The sequence below is a fragment of the Malaclemys terrapin genome, chromosome 4 (assembly GCF_027887155.1).
Source record: "Malaclemys terrapin pileata isolate rMalTer1 chromosome 4, rMalTer1.hap1, whole genome shotgun sequence".
Taxonomy (NCBI): Eukaryota; Metazoa; Chordata; order Testudines; family Emydidae; genus Malaclemys; species Malaclemys terrapin.
In genome coordinates, this window is record NC_071508.1 from 99,665,937 (window position 1) to 99,691,500 (window position 25,564).

General features: G+C 41.2%; 1 protein-coding gene across 3 annotated transcripts in view; it reads left to right on the plus strand.

Moving 5' to 3' along the window:
• The window catches only part of DPH6 (diphthamine biosynthesis 6), a 353,170-nt gene extending 342,588 nt beyond the window's left edge, over positions 1-10,582 (plus strand). For all 3 annotated transcript variants that reach the window (XM_054024803.1, XM_054024805.1, XM_054024806.1), the window contains one exon: positions 10,249-10,582. In XM_054024803.1, the coding sequence (XP_053880778.1) occupies positions 10,249-10,364 (116 nt within the window). In that variant the 3' untranslated portion in view covers positions 10,365-10,582. The remainder of the gene's footprint in view (positions 1-10,248) is intronic.
• Positions 10,583-25,564: the final 14,982 nt, after the last annotated feature.

Here is a 25,564-nt window from a genome sequence, read left to right on the forward strand (position 1 = left end):
CCCATTCCCCCAAGTATATATCTAACAGGTGTCACTTTACTGGAAGCCAGGGGAGGGACTTCCCCTGTCCTAGCCTTTGATGAAGTGTATGAGATCTTCACTGCTCTTCCCCTTCCTTCCATGGAGGATGCCAGTGCAGTGATTTTCACTCCCCCTCGCTGGAGGCCATAAGATGGGAGCTAAAGATTTTTCTTCTCTCTGCCTCCTCTTCCTTTATTATGGGGGACAAGACGGGACCCAGGTGCTCAAGCTGTGCCAGACAGTAATTGATCTATTTATCCAAACTCAAATATTGGTAATATTTAGGAAATATTTGCCTACTCACACTAGTAACTTAATCAAGATGCCTCCAACTTACTTCATGTAAGTCATGAGATACAGTAGTAACGAATTCAGTCACTAACAGCCTGGTTCCGGGTTTGATGAAGGCTATGTATTCCAGGACCAATCATCTGAGCCATCCATTCCCCTTTCCAGAAAACATTGATTAAACTGTGCCATGAAGCCAGATCTAGATCAATAGAAAATAACTACAACAACCTAATCATGTATTTAACATGTTCCAGTGTAGTTTTATTTGGTTTGTTATTGTATCCTCTTTATTCTAGTGCAGTAGATTGATTTAAATCTTCAGAACAGTAAACATCTAGAAATAACCTCGCTAGCTTTCACATGGCACTATATATAAATATGAAATCCAGATAATTGACCAGGTCATTTGATGGTGTAAATCAATGTAGCTTTAATGTATACTACCTTAGGCTCAGGCATAATAACTAAAAAGTGTTGCTTTATCAGTATTATTTTACATTATCACCTATTAATTTGAAGAATACAAGGTGTTCTTTGTATAGCTTGTCATGTATGGTCCTCTCTGTAACAATTGAAAAGAATTAATTGTTGAACCACAAAATATTTTGCAGACACTTTTTCTGTTGTTTGCAGGCCAAAGTCTACCACCAAATACATGCATGTAATTTTTTTCCAGAGTTACATATGAATCTCTTGTGGTCCAATTTAGATCACATTATCTCCAGTCTGATGTTTCCAAAGACTACAGATTTTAGAGAGTACTTAGCAAAGTGGATGAACAAACCAACAAATGTTGAATTTATACAGAACATATCATCCTGGGATGTCAAAGCACTTAACAAACACTGTTACAACTGAGTCCATGTGTAACCACTGAAGGACATATTTGCTTCAGTATGTCTCATGACAGCTTCTTTTAAAAAATATGTAAGTGAATTTAACACTTGTGAAAGGTGCCAGATTGACAGCTCTGGAGATAAAAGTCCTTGATTTACCAGCAGGCACAAGCAGAGCTTCCTACACAGTGCCCCACCAATGTTCCCCAACCCTTACCTAAAGGGCATAACTGCCAACTGTCCCAGATTTTGCAAATCTGTGCCAGGTAATTTCCGTGTCAGTCAGTGCTCTGAGATTCTGGGCAGTGGTAAGCAGTTGTAACTCAGCCACATAGGTGAAAAAGCAAGTGTTGTCATCACTACACGTGTGCTGTTTCATTTGATAATTTGGGGGTCAGATTTTCAACTTACTGCTAAAAATGTGTCCACAATATTTGCATGGTAGTTGTGTGTGTGAACCAGTGGTGAGTAATGCAGCTTGCTCCATCTGCACAGGCAAATTCAGGTTTCTGTGTGAGCAAACAAGAGGTGCAAATACTGCAAGTGGTTTTTAGATGCCCACTTAAAAATCGGTCCTTACTATTGTATATGTTTGTAATAATCTGTCTCCATTCATACCTCATCCCAACTTGGTAGCATTATGCCCTTTCCTCCCCAGAGACTAAACACAGCTTAGAAGCTCAGTAACCATATTTCTGTTAAAGAGAGAGAACCTTATATAGATCTTGAGGCCACCGGAAGATGGTATACAAAGAAAATAGGTTTGTGATTTCTGTACTCTGTCATGCCTTTAGAAAAATGGAAATTTTCACTTTTCAGCTCTGGTGCTCCCGGAGCAATCATATTCACTGAAGTTCAGTTCCTCCTTTCCCCTGGAAATTATATTTAGCCTTTCCTGTGAGTATTGGAAGAGAATGTTTAAGTGTTTCTTTATTCAGTGTAGAAGGCTAATGACATTTTAAACAGGAGTGCACATTTTTAACCTTGTGTAGGCTGACTATTTACAGTACCTTTATGTAGGACAATGCTAAATATGGAACAACGAAGAATACCAGCAAAGACTGTTACATGCTGTTGCTGTGCTATTTTCTAAACTACAGCCAGCAGCTTGAAAAAAATGATTATGAAAGCTAGAACTTAATTTTGTCTACTAAAAAATAGCCATAACTAATATGCAGAGGAGATCAGCAAGCATTTGTTTATCTTCAAAAGAGTCACATTTCTTTCCATGACCTGCCATTGATGTGCATGATAAAATACCTAATTTGACTAGTTGTGTGTATTCCAGAAGATGGTTTTACATATATTCAGAGAGAGCTACGTGGGGCATAAATATCTTAAGAATGTTATTGAGATTCTAATTACAATTGTTAAAAATATCTACATGAAAAATGTGTCATTTTGGTTATCTTGCTTGATTTTCTTACTCCTACAGCACTGTAGGTGCATCTGGCACATTGATATTAGAGCTTTGTGAAACATTCCTATCAAACCTCAATGTCCGTGTACTTAGGGAGAGGATATCAGACAGCAGAGGAATTCATAGAACTCCATTCAAGCTCTTCCTCCTACAGCCAGCCTCATTCTCTTTCTCAAGCCAGTCTATCATAGGAATTAGAGACGGCAAAGACCTGTTAAGTCAACTAGTCTAATTCTCCGCCAATGTAGGAACGTTCTCTATAGTATATCATTCAGTACTTTGTCAACTCTAATTTTAAATGTCCCATGTGACTTGGTTTCTTCCTCCACATACTAGTAGATCTCATTGTCAGGATGTTTTTCTTGATATTCACATCCTTTCACTTATTTCATCCCATTTCTCCAACTTTTATGCACACCCTGTACTATCCTATGTTATTCCTCTCCTTGTTTGTCTCTTTCAGCATTTCTGCTTCCTGTGCCTCACACTGCTGTGTGGTCTTGTGTTTAGTGTGGCAGCAGCAGGAATGGAAAAGTGTTTCCTTTCCCTCCTGCCCTTGAGGGTGGGCTCAGGTCACTTGCTGACCCACTCCTCCCTAGAAGGGGCAGGGCAGTGGCCTGGTCTTACAGTTATACCACCACACCCCCACAAAAATACAAGAGGAGAGAAGCTTCTACATGGCACCCTCTTTAAGATCTATGGATAAGGACCACTGCCTCTGAAAACATCATCAGAGGATGTTCTTAGGATATATCTTGGTGCATAACATTGAAATTGTACAACTCTACATAAGTGTAAGTGCTATTACTAATTTTGTCTGGAAGAGGGACAGAGCTAGGGCCCCAAAGGAGGAGGGAGGGAAGAGAGATTCTCTCAGAGGTTTGAGTTAGTCACAATCAAACTTTCAAATGAACAGAACGGGGTTGGTTCCCTCCCATCCCCTTGTGACTTGAATTACAGGGTTGAATAAGTGAAAATGATCATAAACCAAACCCTGCAGAGTCTGCAAAGCACTAATTAACACCCCCAGTCAGTAACTTCTCAGAAACTGGTCTTTAAGCAAACTTTACTCTAAAAAACAAAACAAATTAATTTGGCGGCCTGATAAAAGAGATGCATTGCCAAAGCTGACAGGCCCACAATTGAACCAACTCTAAAAATAACTTTTTTTCTGTTCAATGTCTTTAAGATGCTGAAAAATTTATAAGCTACAAAAAATTCCACTTTCTCAGCCAAGTGACTCAGCTCTAGGAAAGCAAGATACTTGTAAATGTTCACACCCGCCCCATCCTTGAGCATGCCCCCTTCCCACCTACCCCCATCTCAGCAGAACGGAAAGGAAGTTGGTCAGACTGGAGGCCACCTTTAAGGTCCTTCAGCGCTGGAGGGCAGTGATGCCCTCTGATGTTGGCCCTTGTCCCACCCCACTGTTTTGTGGATGGATATGGAGCCCATGCAGGGTGGGTAGGATGAAATCCTCAGCTATTCAGTGGACATTTTGGAGGACGGGGAGTCATTTGTCTCTCTGTGCCACCTCCCCTTCTCTGCATAAAGCCCTTATGGTCCGATATAATAATAAATATGTGCATTTTGGTAGTGCCCAAAAAGGGCACAGTGACAATTGTGGCCCCATCAGGCGCAGTGTTTACAAACAGAAATAGAGACAATCCTTTTGAACTGGTAATAAGTTGAATCACTAGTGCAGCAGCTCTGAGAATTTTCCCTGGTCCTTCCTGTCCAAAGTTTATTCTCATCTGCCATATGATTATGTGAAAAGGAGATCATCAACTGAAACAGGTTTAACAGGTAAAACTTTGTAGCAGCAAGAATCCACACAAGTGGGATGGGTCCATAGACAAGAAATAAATAAAAATGTGATGAGACAATTTTTCAAAGGCACAATATTAAGGGCTACATATTTGCACTCATGAAAACAGACAGATGCATCTCTAAATGGCTATTTTGGCATCTGCCCGGCTATTTGTACTGGTACAGACCCATTTCCACATATAATCACGGTAACTGTATCTGCGGTTGTAGCTTTACTTTTTTGCATGTGCATTTTTGTAAATAGACTTGACACTTCTGAAAATGTATCATGTATGAAATGTTAGTGTAGAAAAACATTATAGCAATTTTGAAGCAACTTGTGAAATCTTCACAACATAGATTGGATTTTTAAGTTAGGTGGCAAGTGGATTGATGCTTTTACTTTAGGCATCCTACTCTTAAATCCTAATTTAGTGTAGCTCCCACTAAAAATGAGTTTGCAGCCTCACCCTAATCCCTGGTGGACATTTGTCACACTTACCACCACATCAGAAAACCACCTAACAATTCAGCATGATTGGTAGCCTCTGATCTAGAGCAGAGCCCCAGGCAGGGAACACCAAGGTGGTTGAAGTTCAGAATTGAAGTGCATTAGCTGTACGGTATGGAGAAGCTTGCACAGCACCTAGAAACCTCCACTGTGCCAAACCTGCCCCACTCATGAGTGCCAAATATACACATTAAAATATGTAAAGCAGTTTGATGTAAAATTATAGTTTTAATAATAATAATCACATATACAGTGCTTTACAAACCATTATTAACCACTGAACTCCCATGAGAGGTAAGTAAATCAGCATTAGCTTCATGTTACAGATGAGAACCAGACAAAGAGACCTTGTGACTTGCACAAGGGCCGAGGATAATTGATATTATAATCGGGATAAGAAATCAGTAGTTACTGGCACCCAGGCCTGTGCTAAAATCACCTTTTTGCATGTGTAGAAATTGTCAGATCCTGTTTTCTCCTAGTATTTGTTTCAAAGTTCCTGATTGCAAAATCTTATGATCCCAACTTTAAGAGCCTGAAATAAAAATATAATAACATATAGTAATGTATTTATGGCCATATTTTCCATCCACCTGCAGGGTGCTTAGTCCTTTTGAACACTTTGCTTAGGTACCAAAATGGGAGCAAAGCTTTTTTGAAAATCTGCCCCCAGCTGTCGGGAGCTTAGCACTTTTGAAAATCTGGCCCATATACTTTTCAAGGGGAATGTCCAATATGACTGATTTTAAAAATATCATTAGGACAGTGAAGGAAGAGATAATAAAGGAGCTAATGAAAAGCTAAGTATCAAAGTATATCAAATGTCCAGATTTTTCCTTAGAAAACTAGAATTTTGCAGGAGAAAATCACTGCAGATCATCCTTTAGGAAACAGTTTACTTTTATTTCATTTTTATTTTTCCATCAGATTTTTCTTTCAAGGTGTTTTTATTTAATAGGCTCAGTGCTTATTCTGAGCAAGTGGATTTTAGCCAGAATAAAGCAAGTAGATTGTACACATTTTGTTTTGAAATTCTGCATTTACCCAAAACACATTGTATTATTCTAAGAACAAACTTGGGGAAAAAAATAAATTGATTTCTCTGGCACATAGGCCTGGTACAAAACAGCAGTAAAACCAGTTAATTTTCTGATATGTATTTTCCTTCCCTGCTACTGTTAGCCATAAAGACAGTCACTTGGATCTTTTTTTAAAGGCATCAAGCTTCCTCACGTTTCAGCTTTTCATTGCACTGCCTGATCATTTAGGGAACAGGCTTGTTCCAGACAGCTTTAATTAAACTGTGCTGTGAAACCAGATATAGATCAATGGAAATGATCCATAACAAGAGGCTAATCATGTATTTAACAGTGTTCAGTCCAGTTCAATCACCTTCTACCATTTCTGTGGCTTTACATTCATGTGGCGAAGACTGAATGTGTGTATGTATTTTTTTTTAATCCATCCCATTAGTGGCCATATGCTTTGGCTTCAAGGGAGACAAGAACTGTCTGCAATCTGCCAGGGATTTAGGGACATCAATAATTTTTGAATAGTCATGTTGGTACTGGTCGAAGGGTTAAGTGCCCTGCACACCAGGGGTACATCTTGTGGGACTGGAACTCATAGTCAACTGTTAGGAACCTGATCCCCTCTGAGGCTTCTCTTCGAAGTACATGCTTCATGTCAAATCCATACAGCTGAAGCAATGGAGCTTTATTAGCTCAGGGATTTAAAGACCTGAACTAAGTGATGTAACAATATCTTTTTGATTACAAAGTGAAGGAAAAGTGTAGTTGTAACATCAAATAGATTGTTATGTTCTGGGTGAAACACATGCTCTTTCTGCTACCATTTTCCATTTCAACGCAGGCTAGTTCTCTCCCATAATGAGCTGGTGGAGAGTGCTTACCACTACAAGTATCAGGATAATGGCCCTGGTTTTGCAAGCATTGCCCATGTGAGCAGTCTCATTGGCTTCAGCTCATACAAGTAAGAACTGCAGAAGAGGATCTGAGGGTCTTACTAAAGTCAACTGTAGCGCAGGTGTAAAGACTATTTTTGTAAAGGTTAGACTGATTCCATAAAAGGATGCTGTTGCATTCATGGAGCAGTTTAGCATGAAGACCACCTTTAAAAGCAATAACTTATAATGTTGGAAAGTGCCATGGTAAAATGTGAAGGGTATTAGGTCAGTATGAAAAGTCACTGCACGATTGATCTGAATTATCTCCTGTTGTTACAGAAAGGACAATAAGAACAAATAGCACTGGTTGATTTCTTTGTTGGTTTGAGTCAATTTTATTTCAATTTCCAGTTGTGTCCACCTTCCTTTGTGTTTTCATGTGTCCCTCAGTTGTTCCTGATTTAAGTAGAAAAATTTCTGGTGACAGTCTGGGGCCCATGCCTCAATTCTTGTTGAGCACAGTGGTGTGGAGAGCACCCGTAGAGTTAGGCTCTCATCTGCATTGGGGTAACACCAAGTAGAAATGGGAAGAGTTACATGTGACTGAAAATGAAAATACAGTATTTATCACTTTAATAACTGCTTGTTTACTGCAGTTTGAAATAAATCACTAAATTTTCTATCAGACTTGAAAAATCTGGTGCAGGGCACATTAAAGAGACAGTTTGGACTAGCATAGATCATCAATGAAGTATATTTATTCCTCCTAGCCCCCTCCTCCAACCCCACCCAAATACACATGCCCAATCCCTCCATATACACACACCACCACCATCGGCAGCCATTCCCCATGTTTTTATTTACAGGAACAACATGCAAGTGAACAATTGGTTCAATATTCAGCATTAATAAAAAGCTACTTGAAATCTTAGCCATTTAAGCAAAGAATTATTTAATATAAAAAATAATAAATAATGCTGAACTTGAGTTATTTATCTTAAAGCATCGCTTGCTGAAAACCTTAAGGATTTGTTTTTATTAGTACTGCATCATTAAAATGGTGTAATTAGTAGAGGAAAGGACTTAGAGGATCAACTGTTTTATTTATAACAGATAAAAGATATAGTCTTTGTATTCTTGAATGAATTAGCTATGTCCATTTGAACTGATGCAATTTCACTAATAGTGCAGTGCCCCTCTCCCCCCATACTTTGGCTTACAGTTTGATTTTTATTTTTAGAGGTCCATCCTCCCATACTGCCAGTGAAATTTGCACCTGCAGATTTTTACCCCCACATTTTTAGACTGACAAAATGAGCTGCAGATCCAAAACAGAATACTTGCCCATTAAATACCTGATTTTCACCTGTAATAGGACAGTGGGAGGTCCAAGTACCCAGATTTTCACCCATAATTCAACTGAAGGTGAAAAACGTGGGTGCAGATTTTGCAACTGCAATTTGCACAAACAAGAAGGAAAGTCATCTTTTGAAAATGTGGCCCTTTCTGACTCAAAACTCACCAGAGAGTTTTCCAGAGTAAATATTTTGGGTCACCTCCAAGTACCAAAATTGTTGAGTTCACTATCAGAACTACCTCCTTGCCAAATATCCTCTTTGAAAACGATACTCATGTTTTTTGTGGTGGTAGCCCTGGGCTACAAACCTGTGAAAAGTTAAAGTGGCAGAAGGGATGATTTCTGACTGTCTAAAAACTAAAAATAAAATAAAAATAGCCTATTTTAAAATGTAATTTATTTTTTTCATTGAGCTGACAACTTTCTGCATACTTTGACCCAATGCCTTTTGAGCCAGCATAGCTATGAAGTTTGGAAAATCAAGTTCCAAAAATCAGAGTTTGGAATAGAAATGCCATCTGACCCTTAATCAGTGTGTCACTACTGAATCGCGGTGATACATAGATTGAGTTGCTTATTACACAGAACATGAAGTCCTTTGACCCTCCGGTGAATATTGATCTTAGGTTCACCTCTGTCAACGTTCATCTCTAATGTCAACAATTTTCAATGCAAAATAACACAGCAGCATTTTAGTAGTCTTAGTCTGTTCCTCTGGTTGCAACATCTATATAGTAACATCCCTGTTACAAGATATTCAGATGTATTCCTTCTGTTGCTGTTCAGTAGAAACAGTAGGTGAAATCCTGACTCCACCGAAATCAGTGGCAACACTTGTATTGATTTCAGTTGGGCCAGAATTTCACCAAGTACATGTTAACACTTTGATTGAACTATATATTCACAGCCTCACATTCAGTGGGAAAAACCATAAACCTTTTAAGTTCTGCCCTCTTTACATTGTTTATCTAGTCAAGAATTTTTAATGTTGTGAAGTGTCGGTAGAATCACAGACGTTAAAGACAGAAAAGACCTATTAAAACCTAAACCCTGCAGCCCAGATTCGGTTCCTTCAGTATAATTTTTAGCACTTTTCCAATCAAGTTTTAAAAGTGCTATGTGACGGGGCTTCTACCACTTCGTTAGCGAAGCTATATGTGATGTTCTTGATATTCAGCCTAAATTTGCCATTCCTTAATTCCATTCCATTAGCCTTCTAATGAGACACTCTCTCTATGCATCACATGAATTCCACTCCCTCCACAATGTTTGTACCCTTTAAACTTTTGTAAACTGTTGGCACATCCCTTCTTAGTCTTCAGATTCTGTGTTTAGTTGTTTTAATCTTTTCATAAATCATTAACTCCGGACTCCTAATCATATTTGTTGCTCTTCTCTGGACTTTTAGAGGCTTTACCCCCATTACATTTTATAGGACAGTTCCATAAGAAGATGCAAAATATCTAATGTAATTTGTTACATTTCTGTGATTTGATAGCAGTAAGAGAATACAGTACTTCTGTTGATTTTAAATGTGACTTGCAAACACTTTAAAAAAAAATCAGTGGGGCACGTTTCTTCCAGGATACATCAGTGCAACATTTATCACAGTGGGGTTCTACAAGTGCAGCAAGGAACAGAATTTGACCTGGTAGCTGTAGAGAGCTATGTGCTGAATATTCAAATATGAAGAGTAAAAGAGACATTCAGAACATACAGTAACTGAATTTAAACTTACTCCCATATTACCATCCCAAGTCACAAATTAGGTAAGGGTAAATTGAAACTTGGTAAATTGCTGAGTACCTCTGTTACCTTTGCTATTTGGGATATTGACAAAGCTTTGGCTGGGATGATTTAGTTGGGGATTGATCCTGCTTTGAGCAGGGGATTGGACTAGATGACCTCCTGAGGTCCCTTCCAACCTGATAGTCTATGATTCTATGATATTCAAAATCCTACAAATTAGTGATTTTTTAAATGTATATGTAAGTCATTTTTAAGACGACACACTTCTTACAGTATAAAATGCATTTGTTTAATGACTATAACACAAAAACCAGAAGGTATTCATCATTCATTTTGTTCCTGTTTTAGGACTGCAAGATTACCTAGAAGATCAGTTGAGGGAGAAGACTCCAGCTCTGATTCTGGTACCTGTAGTGGATTTACCTGAAAAGGAAGTTATTCATGTAGCATGCTGGCTGAGCTAATCATTTATAAGTGATCAGTTGATATCAAAGCATGTATTCCACCCAGAAGAGAGTGAAGAGAAGAGTTGATCTTGATTATGTTGAATATTTTCATTAAACATCAAGGTGTACATTGCTTGATTTGGGCCAAGCCTGTCTTAAAATGTTAATATTTCTATGGACAGTGCCCGACGATAAATGACACATTCCGCCTTTGAAGGAAAAATAAAGATTTTGGTTCAAAATACTGTCCTGTTTTTTCTCAGATCTAAAGTGTTTTCTGGCATCTAATAACAACACAAGCAGCTCACAGGAGATGGTAATGACTCTGGAATCCTAAAGCTTGGGCACACTAGACCAGTTGTCATCTTCAGCCGTTGTTTGGAGGATCAGTATATGAGCTCCAATACAATCTTGGAGATTTCTTACATTAATTTTGCACTGGATACACTGACTTCAGACCAGCTCCTGAATTTCTTACTCCTGGCCAGATTGTGACCCCCCTTTCCAATGATGGTGAACAGTTATTCATCTGAGTAGTCATAACACACATTTAATCAATCTGAATAACAGGGGTCACAGTCTCCGTTTTTTCACAGTTATTCAAATTCTCATTGTCAAAGAACACAGCATTTGCCACCTGTTTTCCAGAAACAGTACAGAGTATTTTTATACTTTCTATCCATTGTAGAGCTCTCATTACAGAACTACTGGTATTCCCTAAGGACCCGAACTAGCTCCCTGTAAAGTCAGTGGGAATTTTGCCTTTGGTGAAGTGGGATCAAACTCTAAAGGTGAAATCCCAGCCTCGTTGAAGTCAGTGACAAAACTCCCATTGAATTCAATGGGGCTAGAATTTCATCCTCAATGAGTTTAAGGGTCAGTATAGTACAGATAGCCTTCTTGATTTAGCTGGAGTCTCCAAGGCACTATAGAGAAAGCCCATCCTCAGGCAAACCCTGTAAAACTAAACCTTGGGGAAAGAGTGATGTTCTTATCTCCATGTTACACATTCATGAATTCCCTCCCTAATGTTACACTTGGAAGATTATTTTTTTAAGAAAATACAATCTGATTCACAATCAGGCATGTAATCATTCCTGGAGGAACTACACATACAAGGGCTCCAGTTGGCTCTCAGTTCCACCAGTATCAGTCTGAAATAACTCCACTGAAGTCAATTGAATTTACACTGCTGTGACTGAGAAGAGATTTTGGACTTATGGCTTCATTTTCTTCCCATTTCCAGTTATGTATTTGGCAGCTGATACAGAGCTAGTGACTAAAAATAAGAGGATCTTCCTTGGTATCCTCTTGCCTTGTATATCTGATATACTGTGCTAATTGTGATTTGGGAGTCAGACTTGTCATTCCTTATCACCACACAAGAAAATACAGTACAGTAACCACAGTGTTAAGTGAGGGTTGTTTTCATCACAGCTATTCTCTCTAATAATTAAAAACTCATCCTGAAGCTTTTTCTACTAATTGGGGTAATTATTTGTTTAAATTCATAATGTGTAAAATGTTTGTTGGTCAATTATTAGTTTGTTTTCATTCAAACACTTTTGAAAGAAGGGGGAAGACACCGAGGTAGTTACATACCATTATACAATACAGATGCTTAGACAGATTTAACTTAAGATTCTTGTGCCTGATTCATTACCTGAGAAAATGGGAAAGAGTCTGGTATCAGGGAGGTGCTATTATCAACACATTCATTTAGGAATAGTCAGTGTCATTTTTTGATTAGCCTAAGACCTGTTATAATAATGTTGATCGAATAAATTGGCCCAAAGACTCAAAGGTGTTAACATGACCCTGAAACTGTCCAACATTAAACAGTTTTCAAGAAGGTTTGGGGTTTAGTATGCACAGATCTCAGCCTGCTTAGTTCAAACACACCATTTAAAAGCTTTTAACCTTTTATTGAGGATATAAACAAACAAAAAAAAGGAGAAACAGTCGAAGCATTTGAAAAGTGAAATATTAAGTAAGGCTTTCTTTTTAACAACATCCCTTGTTCCCTTTCCTTTAGCTGGAGAGTTTTTAGAAGGAAACCCCTTGTTTGGTGGTTGTTTAGATAGTGTTAAAGATGGTAAAAACTGCCCTTTTGGACATGGGGTGGGGCAGGAAGAGAAAAATTTATTTGGATGAGCTGGAGCTGTTGTTATTGCTGCTGCTGCTGTTCAAGTCTGAGCCCATATTCTCGAAGACAAAACAAGACAAACACACACAAAAGGGGAGAGAAAAAAGAACAGCAAAGATGGAAAATGCAGCTTCCATCTCTGGTGTTGACTCTGACTTGCACCTGTGATTTGCACCTCACTGCAAAACAGAATCATGCCACACAGTTTTACTGAGCACTCCGAGACCTGGCTAGCTTGTACCGGGGTCCGGCTGTTTGGGGCATAGCTTTATCTACTTCTGTGGTCACAGGCTTAGGGCAGCATTGCAAATTATAGTCTTGGCCAGCTAAGCCAGACTCTTAGGCCTGGTCTACACTACGACTTTAATTCGGATTTATCAGCTTTAATTCGAATTAACCCTGTAACCGTCCACACAACGACGCCATTTAATTCGATGTAAAGGGCCCTTTAAATCGATTTCTGTACTCCACCCCAACGAGCGGAGTAGCGCCAAAATCGATTTTAGCAATTCGAATTAGGGTTAGTGTGGCCGCAATTCGATGGTATTGGCCGCCGGGAGCTATCCCACAGTGCATCATTGTGACCGCTCTGGACAGCAATCCGAACTCGGATGCACTGGCCAGGTAGACAGGAAAAGCCCCGCGAACATTTGAACTTCATTTCCTGTTTGCCCAGCATGGAGAGCACAGGTGACCACAGATACCTCATCAGCACAGGTAACCATGCAGGCTGATAATCGAAAAAGAGCACCAGCATGGACCGTGAGGGAGGTACTGGATCTGATCGCTGTATGGGGAGAGGATTCAGTGCTTGCAGAACTTCGTTCTAAAAGACGAAATGCAAAAACTTTTGAAAAAATTTCCAAGGGCATGATGGAGAGAGGCCACAATAGGGACTCTGAGCAGTGCCGCGTGAAGGTCAAGGAGCTCAGACAAGCCTATCAAAAAACAAAGGAGGCAAACGGTCGCTCCGGGTCAGAGCCGCGGACATGCCGCTACTACGCCGAGCTGCATGCAATTCTAGGGGGGGCTGCCACCACTACCCCACCTTTGTTCGTGGATTCTGGGTCGGGGATAGTCTCGACGCCTGAGGATTCTGCCGATGGGGTAGAGGAGGAGGAGGAGGAGGATGAGCTTGCAGAGAGCACACAGCACTCCATTCTCCCCAACAGCCAGGATCTTTTTCTCACCCTGACTGAAGTACCCTCCCAAGCCTCCCAAGCCAGTACCCAAGACTCTGACCCCATGGAAGGGACCTCAGGTGAGTTTACCTTTTAAAATATAAAACTTGTTTTAAAAGCAAACGGTTTTTAATGATTACTTTGCCTGACTTTGCATTCGCGGTCAGTTCAGCTACTGGAAAAGTCTGTAGCTACTGGAAAAGTCTGTTAACGTGTCTGGGGATGGAGCGGAAATCCTCCAGGGACATCTCCATGAAGCTCTCCTGGAGGTACTCCGAAAGCCTTGCCAGAAGGTTTCTGGGCAGTGCATCCTTATTCCCTCCTCCATGGTAGGACACTTGACCACGCCATGCTTGCAGCAAGTAATCTGGTATCATTGCCTGACAAAGCCTAGCAGCGTATGGTCCCGGTGTTTGCTGGCATTCAAGCAACATCCGTTCTTTATCTTGTTGTGTAATCCTCAGGAGAGTGATATCACTCCTGGTAACCTGGTTGAAATACGGGAACTTAATTAAGGGGACAGAGGTGGCCGTTCCTACTGGGCTGTTTGCCTGTGGCGGAAAATAAATCCTTCCCTGCAGTTAGCCAAGCGCAGATGGGAAATTGGCCCTGAAGTTTTCCGCGTTTGGCTAGCAGGGTTCTTCCCTGTTACCAGCCACGCGGTGGGGGGAGGGTACCGTGATCATCCCAGAGAATTCATGGCGAGGGGGGGGGTCGGCGGCGGGGGGGGGGGTAGTTTGGTGCCTGCAGGGATCTTCCCTGATACCAGCCATGCGGTGGGGGGAGGGGTACCGTGATCATCCCAGAGAATTCATGGCGGGGGGGGGGGGGGTTAGTTTGTTTTCTGGTGCTGCTGAATGTTAACAGAAAAACCGCAGCACTCTACTTGCCTGAAGGGGCCCAGACAAGCCCCCCCACACTGCCCCCCCCCCAACTGGCTGAGATTGGCCAGGCAGCACTCTACAGGCTATGCTTGGTATGTGGGAAAGGAGGGTGCAGAAGCTGTAAAACAATGGCTTACCATGGCCGCATGCAAGCCGAATTCTGTTGCCCAGACCTGTGATCTCTAGCAGCAAAGCCACAAGCACTCAGCATTAAGAGGCAAAATGCGACCTTGCACAGAAATCACATGTGCTATGTAATGTGAACAGTGTTGGTCACCGTGAAAGAGTATAAGCATTGTTCTGCAAAATGTAGCTTTTAAAACAATTCTCTCTTTTTTCCCCTCCCTACAGCAGCTGCAAATTCCTCAAGCCTCCCTCCTCCATCCCGAAGGTTATCACAGATAAGGCGTCGTAAGAAGAAGACGCGGGAGGACATGTTTTCTGAAATTATGCAATCCAGCAGGAGTGACAGAGCTCATCTGAATGAGTGGAAGGAAACAGTTTCAAAGTATAGGAAAGAAGTCAGTGAACGTGAGGAGAGGAGGGACCAACGTGAGGAGAGGAGGGACCAACGTGAGGAGAGGAGAGACGATCAAGATGAGAGATGGCGGCAGGAAGACCAGAGGATGAAGGATGCAACGCTGGGGCTGCTCCGGCGTCTGGTGGAGGTTCAGGAACGGCTGCTGGAAAACAGACTGCCGCTTCAGCCCCTGTTCCACCCTCCCCCCTCCCCATGTTCCGTATCCTCCTCACCCAGACGTGTAAGAACGCGGGGGGGGAGGCTCCGTACACCTTCCCATTCCACCCCAGTAGACAGCCCAAGCAAAAGGCTGTCATTTTTTTAACCTTTTCTTTGTGGCTTTTTCCTTCCCAGCAATCCTCCTCCCAAATACCACCCGGGTTCCCTCCCTCTTTTTCTAATCTATTAATAAAGAATAAATGATTTTTAAATGATAGTGACTTTATTTGGTTTGAAAGAAAGCTGGGGGAAGGGGCAGGGTGGGTTCCTTACAGAAAATCAGTCAGTAAAGGGGGAGGGTTTTCATGAAGGAGAAACAAACAGATATTTCACACGGTAGCCTGGCCAGCCATGAAACTGGTTTTCAAAGCTTCTCTGATGCACAGCGCTTCATGGTGTGATCTTCTAATCGCCCTGGTGTCTGGCTGCGCGTAATCAGCAGCCAGGCGATTTGCCTCAGCCTCCCACCCCGCCATAAAGGTCTCCCCCTTACTTTCACAGAGATTGTGGAGCACACAGCAAGCAGAAATAACAATGGGGAGATTTCTTTGGCTGAGGTCAGAGCGAGTCAATAATGAACGCCAGCGACCTTTTAAACGGCCAAATGCACATTCTACCACCATTCTGCACTTGCTTAGCCTGTAGTTAAACAGCTCCTGACTCCTGTCCAGGCTGCCTGTGTATGGCTTCATAAGCCATGGCATTAAGGGGTAGGCTGGGTCCCCAAGAATAACTATGGGCATTTCAACATCCCCAACGGTTATTTTCTGGTCCGGAAAGTAAGTCCCTTGCTGCAGCCCTTTAAACAGAGTAGTGTTCCTGAAGACGCGAGCGTCATGAACCCTTCCCGCCCAGCCCGCGTTGATGTTGGTGAAACGTCCCTTGTGATCCACAAGTGCTTGCAGCACCATTGAAAAGTACCCCTTGCGGTTTATGTACTCGGTGGCTTGGTGCTCCGGTGCCAAGATAGGGATATGGGTTCCGTCTATTGCCCCACCACAGTTAGGGAATCCCATTGCAGCAAAACCATCCACTATAGCCTGCACATTTCCCAGAGTCACTAACTTTCGTAGCAGCACCTGAGTGATTGCTTTGGCTACTTGCATCACAGCAGCCCCCACCGTAGATTTGCCCACTCCAAATTGATTCCCGACTGACCGGTAGCTGTCTGGCGTTGCAAGCTTCCACAGGGCTATCGCCACGCGCTTCTCAACTGTGAGGGCTGCTCTCATCTTGGTATTCTGGCGTTTCAGGGCAGGAGACAGCAAGTCACAAAGTTCCATGAAAGTGCCCTTACGCATGCGAAAGTTCCGCAGCCACTGGGAATCGTCCCAGACCTGCAACACTATGCGGTCCCACCAGTCTGTGCTTGTTTCCCTTGCCCAGAATCGGCGTTCCATGGATAGAATCTGCCCCATTAACAACATGATCTCCAAAGCACCGGGGCCTGTGGTTTCACTGAATTCTGTGTCCGTGTCCGTGTCCATGTCCTCATCATGCTTGTCGCTGCGCTGCCGCCGCCGCTGCCTCCTCGCCTCGTTTTTCTGGTCCTGGCTGAGCATAAACTCCACAAGAACGCGCGAGGTGTTTGCAATATTCATGAGTGCTGTCTTGACCTCAGCGGGCTCCATGCTTGCCGTGGTATGGAGTCTGCAGTGTTCACCCACCCAGGAAAAAAGGCGCGAAAATGGTTGTCTGCCGTCCGTTGCTTTCATGCAGGGAGGGAGGGAGGGAGGGAGTGAGGCTGTACCCAGAACCACCTGCGACGATGTTTTTTGTCCCATCAGGCACTGGGATCTTAACCCACAATCCCAATGGGCGCAGGAGACTGCGGGAACTATGGGATAGCTATGGAATTGCTACCCACAGTGCAACGGTGCAGAAATCGACGCTAGCCCCGGTACTTGGACGCACACCACCGAATTACTGTGCTAGTGTGGCCGCACTCATTTCGACTTTATACAACCTGTTTCTCAAATCCGAATTATCTAAATTCGGATTAATCCCGTAGTGTAGACATACCCTTATTTGACAGAAGGCAAAAGGATAGGGATAGGAAAGAGAAGAAATAAGATGGGGAAAGAAAAGAACATACATGAGATGGGGATGACAACAACGTGGTGGTTGGGATTTAGCCAAAACTGGTGGAGGTGACGATGTCATCTGTGTCCCTCTCTTAGGCCAGTATGGTCAGGACGTGTGTCAGGATCAGGATAATGAAGGCCTAACAGTTTCACAGTGGATCCTGGACTCCCAGGAGACAGAAGGGTGGCAGCCTCTTGGTGAAGCTCACTCCTTCCCCCTCTTTCAGTCAGTGCTTCCAGTCCAATTTTCCCCCAAAGGTTGATTCTTTTAAAGACCCAAAATTCAATTCCCTATCTGCTATGGACTTCCTTTATGACCAAGTCATTAGCCTTTCTGTGCCTCAGTTCCCCATCTGTTAAACAGGAGTTATAATGTTTCCCTACCTCACTGGGCAGTGGTGAGGATAAATACCTTAAAATATCGTGAAGCACTTTCAGCACTAAAGATGAACAGGGCAATATACGAAATAGGGACTATTAGGTGTTGCTAGCCCAATTGCGATGAGAGAGGGCTTCTCTGGAACTACACCCCTCCTCCTGAAGGGGACTCTCCCTCACCTGGTCCAGCCACTTAAGTTTCTCCCCGTTCCTCCCTGCTCCATCCAGGTGAACCTTTCTGCCACCCAGTTGCAGAGGTGTCCAAGGAAAGGGCAATATCCCCGCACCCCTTTCTCCTGGCCAGCCAGACAAGTACTCACCATATTCAGCTTCAATGAACATGTTTATTTTCCTAGCTTTTAAAATACACGCATTTTATTAGTTGCAACGTGAAGAGTGGCCAGACGACAAGGCACAAGGTGGGGACCAGTGGGAGAGGAGATGGAAACAAAGCTTTCAAGTGAGGATGAGTGCTTTTAGCTTTACACAAAAAGAGACGTGGCACCAGAGAAGAGGTACGAATTTGCCCATCTCTGTACCATATCTCATTAATCTGTTCATACTGACCTTAGAAAAGGCATTCAAATGCACTTTATCCTAGCATTTGTACTACAGTGAATGATACAATATATACTCAGCTGACAGGATACTTGTTCTCAAAGATGTGGCGCTTGTCTGATGTCGTCAAGATTTCAAGCCTCAAACTAGCCCCCCTTCCTTCCCCCCAAACTGGGTTGATAATTTGTGTAGGTGCTGAAAAGTGGTGAAGCAATGCATTGGTCCAAGAAATGCTTCCAGCCAGGAATTCTTTCCTTTTCTTGAAACAGCTAGAAGAGCTTTAAAATATTTTCTCTGTGAATAGCTTGGGGAGGGGGGGGAGAAATAGTGTCTTTTGGTGCTGACTTGAAAGGCTTCATACCTCCTTGCTGCAATGCGAGTAACTGAGGTTAGAAGCTGGGTTTGCTGAGCTTTAAATATGAACAAGGTAATTTGTTAAATATTGAAATGCAAGTTAAAATGCTGCTTCATATAGAGACCTATGACATTAATAACAAAAGGAAATGTCTTAACACCTTTTTATCTGCTGTATGCTTTGGTACTTTCAGCATAACTACCTGGCCCTGCTGTGAATGGGAAGTTTCACAGAGCTCTTCTTCAGTCTCTTTGTAACCAAAGAGTGTGTTAGCTGAGGGGGTGGGGGTGGGGGCTGACAGAGAGAGCAGGAGTGGGAGAGGAAAAAGGACGCTAATATCTGAAATGTATAAATGTAACTTTTACCATAGGATTGACAGTGCTGTAGAGTTTACCTAGACAGGTTTTGATCTTGGGTGTGTAAATATATATGCTGAGGTAAGATATTGGTTTTGAGAGCTTTGGTTTTTTCTGTACACACACACATGCACACAAATTCTTCTGTTTCTTTGATTTTTTATTAAACCCCCTAGGAAAATTTACGATTTATTCATTGTTTATACGTACGATTTATACGAAAGGTACGTTGATGAAGATTTCAGCACTGAAAACACAAATGTGGGGAAGATACATTTCAGTCCAACAGGAAAGCTGTGGGAAATGATTTCTTTTTAAAAATGTAACCCAGAGACTTAAGTTCTGCTGTCTCCCTTTTATTCTGTACCAAGAGCTCAAAATATACTATGAGATTTTTTTAAAAAAATAGGTGAGATCTATTTCTTGTATTGGTTACAGAGTTGGATGTCAGTGAACTTTGTCTTCTGCCTCTTTTAAGAACAATCTGCATACCTATTTCTTTAGTTGCACAGAAATAAGCTTAATGGAAATGACCAAGTGAGACTGCAGGAGAAAAACTGGTTTAATAACTTTGTGTTTCACTCATTTCAAAAGCTGGATGGCTACAATCCCATTAAGCTTGTACAGTACACATGGTTGGGCTTCCATAAAGCCATCAGAGCTGATCTTCCTAAATAGGTTAAAGGATGACATTGAGATATTTTAAGCAGAGATTATTTAATATTTTTTCCTTTCAGATTTTATAGTTAGGTGATTCAAGAGCTGATTTGTTACACCACATAGCATTGGTGCATCTTTCCCCCACAGCTTTCAGAAGTCTTGCAAGCATTGAAAGCAGAATATCTCCTGGGTATAAGAGAGCTGATCTGAAGCAAATATTCTCCTTCAAGGACATTCTGTTCAATCCATTATCTCCTGCCTATGTGCAATATTGTACTCTATCAAAATACAGTGACTGAATACAACTTGTATTTCAAATAAATGAATGCATTGATTTAATGGAAGATTTGTACTGTATGGTATAAAGTTCTCCAAATGAACACTGAAATCCTAAACAGAGAAACTTTTTGTGTGTCCAAAGTTAAATCATCATCGCTTCTTTCAGAAAGCGTTGACTTCTACAGATCCAACTTATTCTGTGTGTGAAAATAAAACTATTCTGATCTCTCTGACTAGTAGCTGGCACTAATATTTTAGCCTTTTTTGGTAACCTGTTTTTACTATTATAAGTATGTCTGGCACCAGGAATACATATTAAGAACACTTGACAATTTACTAATTTATGATGTCTTTACTTGTATTTTAATATTTTTGGCAGGCCAGCCAGTGTTGATGTATTAGCCAAGCATTCAAAATACAGACTTGAGATCTTGAAGGCTTTTTTTTTTCAACTTTCTCTCATCTGAACACTGAATATTTTTGACATATTTTAAGATTTAATTTTAAAAACCAGACGGGGTACCTGAGAACTGCACCCTTCTGTTTCATGCAAGTGCCCTTTTACCAGTGACTCACTGCTCTGGATTTCTGGCTTCATCTTTTGTATAATTAATTCATGGGTAGATTTTGCCCATTGTTGATCCTCCTACTACTGTCTTTTCTCTTTTGATACCTATCTGTCTGAACTTTCCTGACATTTTCCTGATTGCTGCTCATTGCTGGAATCTCATTTATTTTGGGATCACATTCAAAACTTCTCACCTTCCTTTTTTAAAACCTCCATAGACTGGCTTCCTCCAGCCTACCTCTTCTCTTCAAGCACTGGTTCCTTCCCATCAAAAAATCTGATTACTGATGGACAAGAGAGCCTTCTTCTCTGCAGCTCATTCAACCAGGAGCAGCCTTCTTGTTTCATGAGCCCTTTGACTCTCTATGCTATTTGAAATCTCTTCAAACCATTTTTTTACCTTTGACTGTCCAACCTAAGTTTGCTGTCTCATTGCTGTTTATCTTTGTAGTTGTATTATTTAACGCTAAAGGATTGTGAAATACATTGTGTACAATCTGAAGTCTTTTGCAAGCATTTTGAAAGACACGGTGTACAAAATAAAGTTGCAGAGAGCTGAATTTAGGTCATGCTTCTTTTTTCTGTTCTCTGTTTTTTTCAAAAATCTTGAGTCTTTTTCAAGTTATGCACAAATCCAAGTCAAAGGTGGATGATATCTTTGAAGAAAAAAAAAAAAGATCACGAATATGATCACGAACACCAATTTGCTTGTGCACCAGCTGGAAAGTTTGGAGTCTGGTTTGCTATATCTGTAGCAGTCACAGGAGGAGTCATCTCCATAAAGCTAAAGATCTTGAGAACATTCATGATAATCTGTTGCATTTTTATAGCACATTTAACCTCAGAGGATCCTGAAGTGCTTTACAAATTATGTATACAAGATTCCCTTTGTCCACCACTGGAGTATTTAACAGCGCAGAGCACCAATACACAACACTGTAGGCCATAACGTGCACAATCAGTCCCTCTCCACAGGCCTGGAAAGTCCCGGACATAGATGAGCTTTTGTGGGTCTGCTGCATATAGGGAGCATAGGGGAGTACCATCAGAGACTGTAAACCTTATATACTGTGGAGCAAAACTATGCAAATCCACTGGTCAGACCTCCAGAAGCAAAGTTGTCACATAATGAACTGCAACCTTACAGCTACAAAGGCAACCATGAAGCTTTATTATTTTCTGTCACTCAGGAAAGAAGAGTCTACCACTCACAGACTTCTGCTGTGAGCCCCTCTGCCTGTCTGTCTGACTCTGACAGGGAGAGGCCTTTGCATTCCTTCGTAATTCCTATTGAGAAATGTTCACATATTTTATACTGATGCCAAATCATTATTATTTCCCAATTTTTTCAAGAAGAATGTTGTTCCTTTGAGATAAGAGTTCTAGTTTGGGTCAGAGCTAAGGCTTATTTCTGTCAGAAGCCTAGCCACACCTTCTATTAGTTCCCATCTTTTATTAGAAAAAATACATTTCTGGGGCATCAGATTTCTTTTGTCACATCAGAGAGGAGACCCAATCCCATTCTGTAGAACAGACATTCAAACCAAAACCTTGCCTATGAGTTCATGATGAGAGCAGATCAAGAAAAAAACAGGTTCATTCAAATGCAAAACCAATGCAGCCAAACTTGGGAGATTTTGCACAGTTCTAATGCCATGACTATTGAGATTCAAACGGAGAGCATTAAATGATATGAGGCAATGAGGAAAAGAAGACAAGAAAGGAGGCCAGTGCCAAAAGTAAAGGTATTATTAAGAACTAATCAGAAAGCCAAAAATAAACAAGAATAAACCCAGAGGAATGAGGACCTGGGAGAATGACTGCTCTCTGTTTATCAGATGGCTTTGGGGAAATGGGCCATGGCCTGCCACCTCAGCATTAGTCAGTGGTTTGTAATCAGTAAAATATTAATATACCAAGGACCAAGGAAAAGAAATATTGTATCCAAGAAAAAGATCATTAAATGCATTTCAATATCTCTATAGTTCTTAAAACAAGATTTTAAAGTGGTAATGCAAAACTGCCCTTAATCCATATGCTCCATATCTGGGAAAATCAGCAGAGACAATGGTTCCAGAAGTTGGGGCAGAAGGGGTACCCTAAAGGAAGAGAACAAAGTGGGAGTTAAGTGATGGAATCACCATTTATTTGCCATCTTTCTGTAAATGAGTGATCTGTCCTAGGTGCCTCTGCATACCAAATGATAAATACTAATCACAGAGATTGGGTGGACAATAGGCATCTGCAAAATCCTAGGAGGTGACCCTTGACTGCTTTCATTTTTGATGTAGGAACTAAAATACACAGACATTCAGATCCATGGTTTGGACACAGGCCGTTTCCTTAATTGTTATGGATCTCATTTAAAATTAACGATTTAAATAGAAATAGTCAAAATATCCCCCTGCTGCTGTTCAGGTTAAGCAGTGCCAGAGATGAGTCTCTATAGTACAATCCCCATTGCAGAGAAAAAGCTTTCACAGGTTGAGATCCTGACACTCACATAATTATTTAGAGAAAGACAGTTCTGGTACTTCAGCTTTCGTACTTCAGAAGAGGAATGGAAACATTAGGAAAAGTTTTTTTCTTTGATGTAGAATATGCTGCCACTTTTTTGTTATTAAAATAGGAGCTAACTTTAAATAAATAAAATTTTGCCTGGAGGCTTCTGAAAACTAATGTTGTGTTTTGACAGTGTCATTTTTCTGATTCCTGAAAGCATTATGTGAGTTAACGTAGGACTTCATCATGAGTTTTTCCTCTGCGCTACATACAGTAAATTATTTTTTCATCTCCGTTTTTTATTTGATTTCTCTCCCACACATATACCGCTTTGCAACTTTCTTGTTTGACAGCTGTTACCCATCACCTTTGCTCCCCCTTTTACGTAGGGCAGATATTGTGGATGTGATGGGGGGTTAAGGAAAGGAGCAGAGGTGTTGGGAGACTGCTCCCACTATTTTTCATTGGGTGAAATGGATGAAGAAAAATATTCTTTGAAAGTCCTTGAAGAGGAAAACAAACTAAGGAAATGAAGAAAGGTCAAACAAAAAGATCTTTGAGATGAAAGAATTGTTTTTATAAAAAGGACATTCAAAGAATATGCAATTTGTATGCAAAGCCTCTTTAATTGGACTTGTAGGTTTTATATCCTCCAAATTCATGTCTTGCTTTAAAGAATATTGATGAAAGGATGATACAGGACTTTCAAAAGAAGCAGATAGTGTTCAAATAACAGCTGATTTGAGACCTCAGTATTTGATGATAATATATGGCCCTCTTTTAAAAAGCCAAGATTCTTTTAGGTCTATGCTCAACTAGAAAACTCAAATAATGTGTGCTTAGTGAGTGAAAAAAGATTGCTAAAAGCACAATGTGTCTTACAACATAAAGTGCAACCCTAAAATTACACGTTGCTGAGCATTCTTAATGTGCTGTGAGCAATTTCATATACTGTATTTCAAATACTGAGTGCTCTCTCACTCTGTGTGTGTGTGTGTGTGTGTGTATATATAAATACACATACACACACACACACATATATATATATATATATATCAACGGTGATCAAACTTTTTGACATGTCACAGAGTGAGTTCAAGTTGTAAGTAGCTCTGACCGAAGGACAACAATTCTGTTTTGAGACAACTATCAGGGTTTCCAAATTTGTTTTTGTTCACACTGGAACAAAAACAAAAGATGCTCAGGGCCAGTGCAACCCATTAGGCGACCTAGGCGGTCGCCCAGGGCACTGCGATTTGGGGGGCAGCAACCATGGCAGTATTTCTGCGCCGGGACTTTCCGCCACCTCTGTGTGGGGGCGGCATTTCGGGCCAGGACTTTCCGCTGCCTAGGGCGGCGGAAAAGCTGGCGGCGCTCCTGAAGATGCTGGACATTTTCGTGAAATGGAATAGTTTCAAAATATCTGTTTTCTGAGCTAAAAGGTCAGGTTTTCAATTTGGATTGGTTTTCTCTCTCTCTCTCTGGACCTCAGAACTGTCCCATCAAAAATGTAGTCCAAATTGACACATCTTCACAAAATGTTTCAGCTTCAACAAAACAGAATATTTCTGTTAAATTACATGTAATCAAAAATTTTCCTCCCAGTTCTACTTCTAAGGCTCTGGGCTATCACTCGTTGTGATTGCTGTTAACAAAGCAGCCATGTGTAATTGGGAGGCAGCAGAGGCAAGCAGATCAAGCACAGGTCTGGGCGATCAGAACATTTAAATTCTAATTCCGGTTCTGCCACTGACTACTATGCTCTTAAACAAAATTCTTAGTCTCTCTGTGCCTCAGTTTCCCCACGTGTAAGATGCGGATAACTGTAATCAGCTTGTAAAGTATAGTTAGGATTTAATTGGTTTATGTATGTGAAGTGCTTGTAAGGCTGTTATTAGTAGAGTGGCTGCAGAGATGTCTGAGGCTGCTTACACATGTAATGGATTCCATTGGTAATGTGGTAAGTAATTTTAGGCCAGCACAGTCCTTACCACAGCAACTAATTCTCAGTAAAATGAGAGAGGATGATGATATGACAGGAGGAGAGGTGGGACTTGACAGAGGTTTTGGTTGACAGTCTGGAACAGGGAGCCGCAGATCTCTTCTCCCTACTTTCCACCCCAAGAAACCGTTCAGAAATAAACACTGAAAAGTCAGAAATAGTCATTCCTCTTTCTCTTTCAGTCCGGTTCTTTTCCAGTTTTCCAACCTTGTTAACTCAGGCCAGCACTATTGCTCTGGAAACACCCAGAGTAAAGTTTTAGAGAAATGGAGTTTTCTGCCTGTGTCAGACAGGTGTCACTGTTTCTGACAAGAGTGGATTTTCTTTCTCTGTAGTGCCAACCCACATGCTCAAAAATCATGAGATTGGTTTTAAAAATCATGGGATTTAAAAATAATTTTGGAGTTCTTTTTATTTGCCTTCTGGTCTCTGAGCCTTTAGGCTACACTGGCTTCATATTTTCAAACTTTTCTCTAGAAACACAAGGGCTAGAAACTTACTCTTTCTTTTTAATGAAAATGGATAT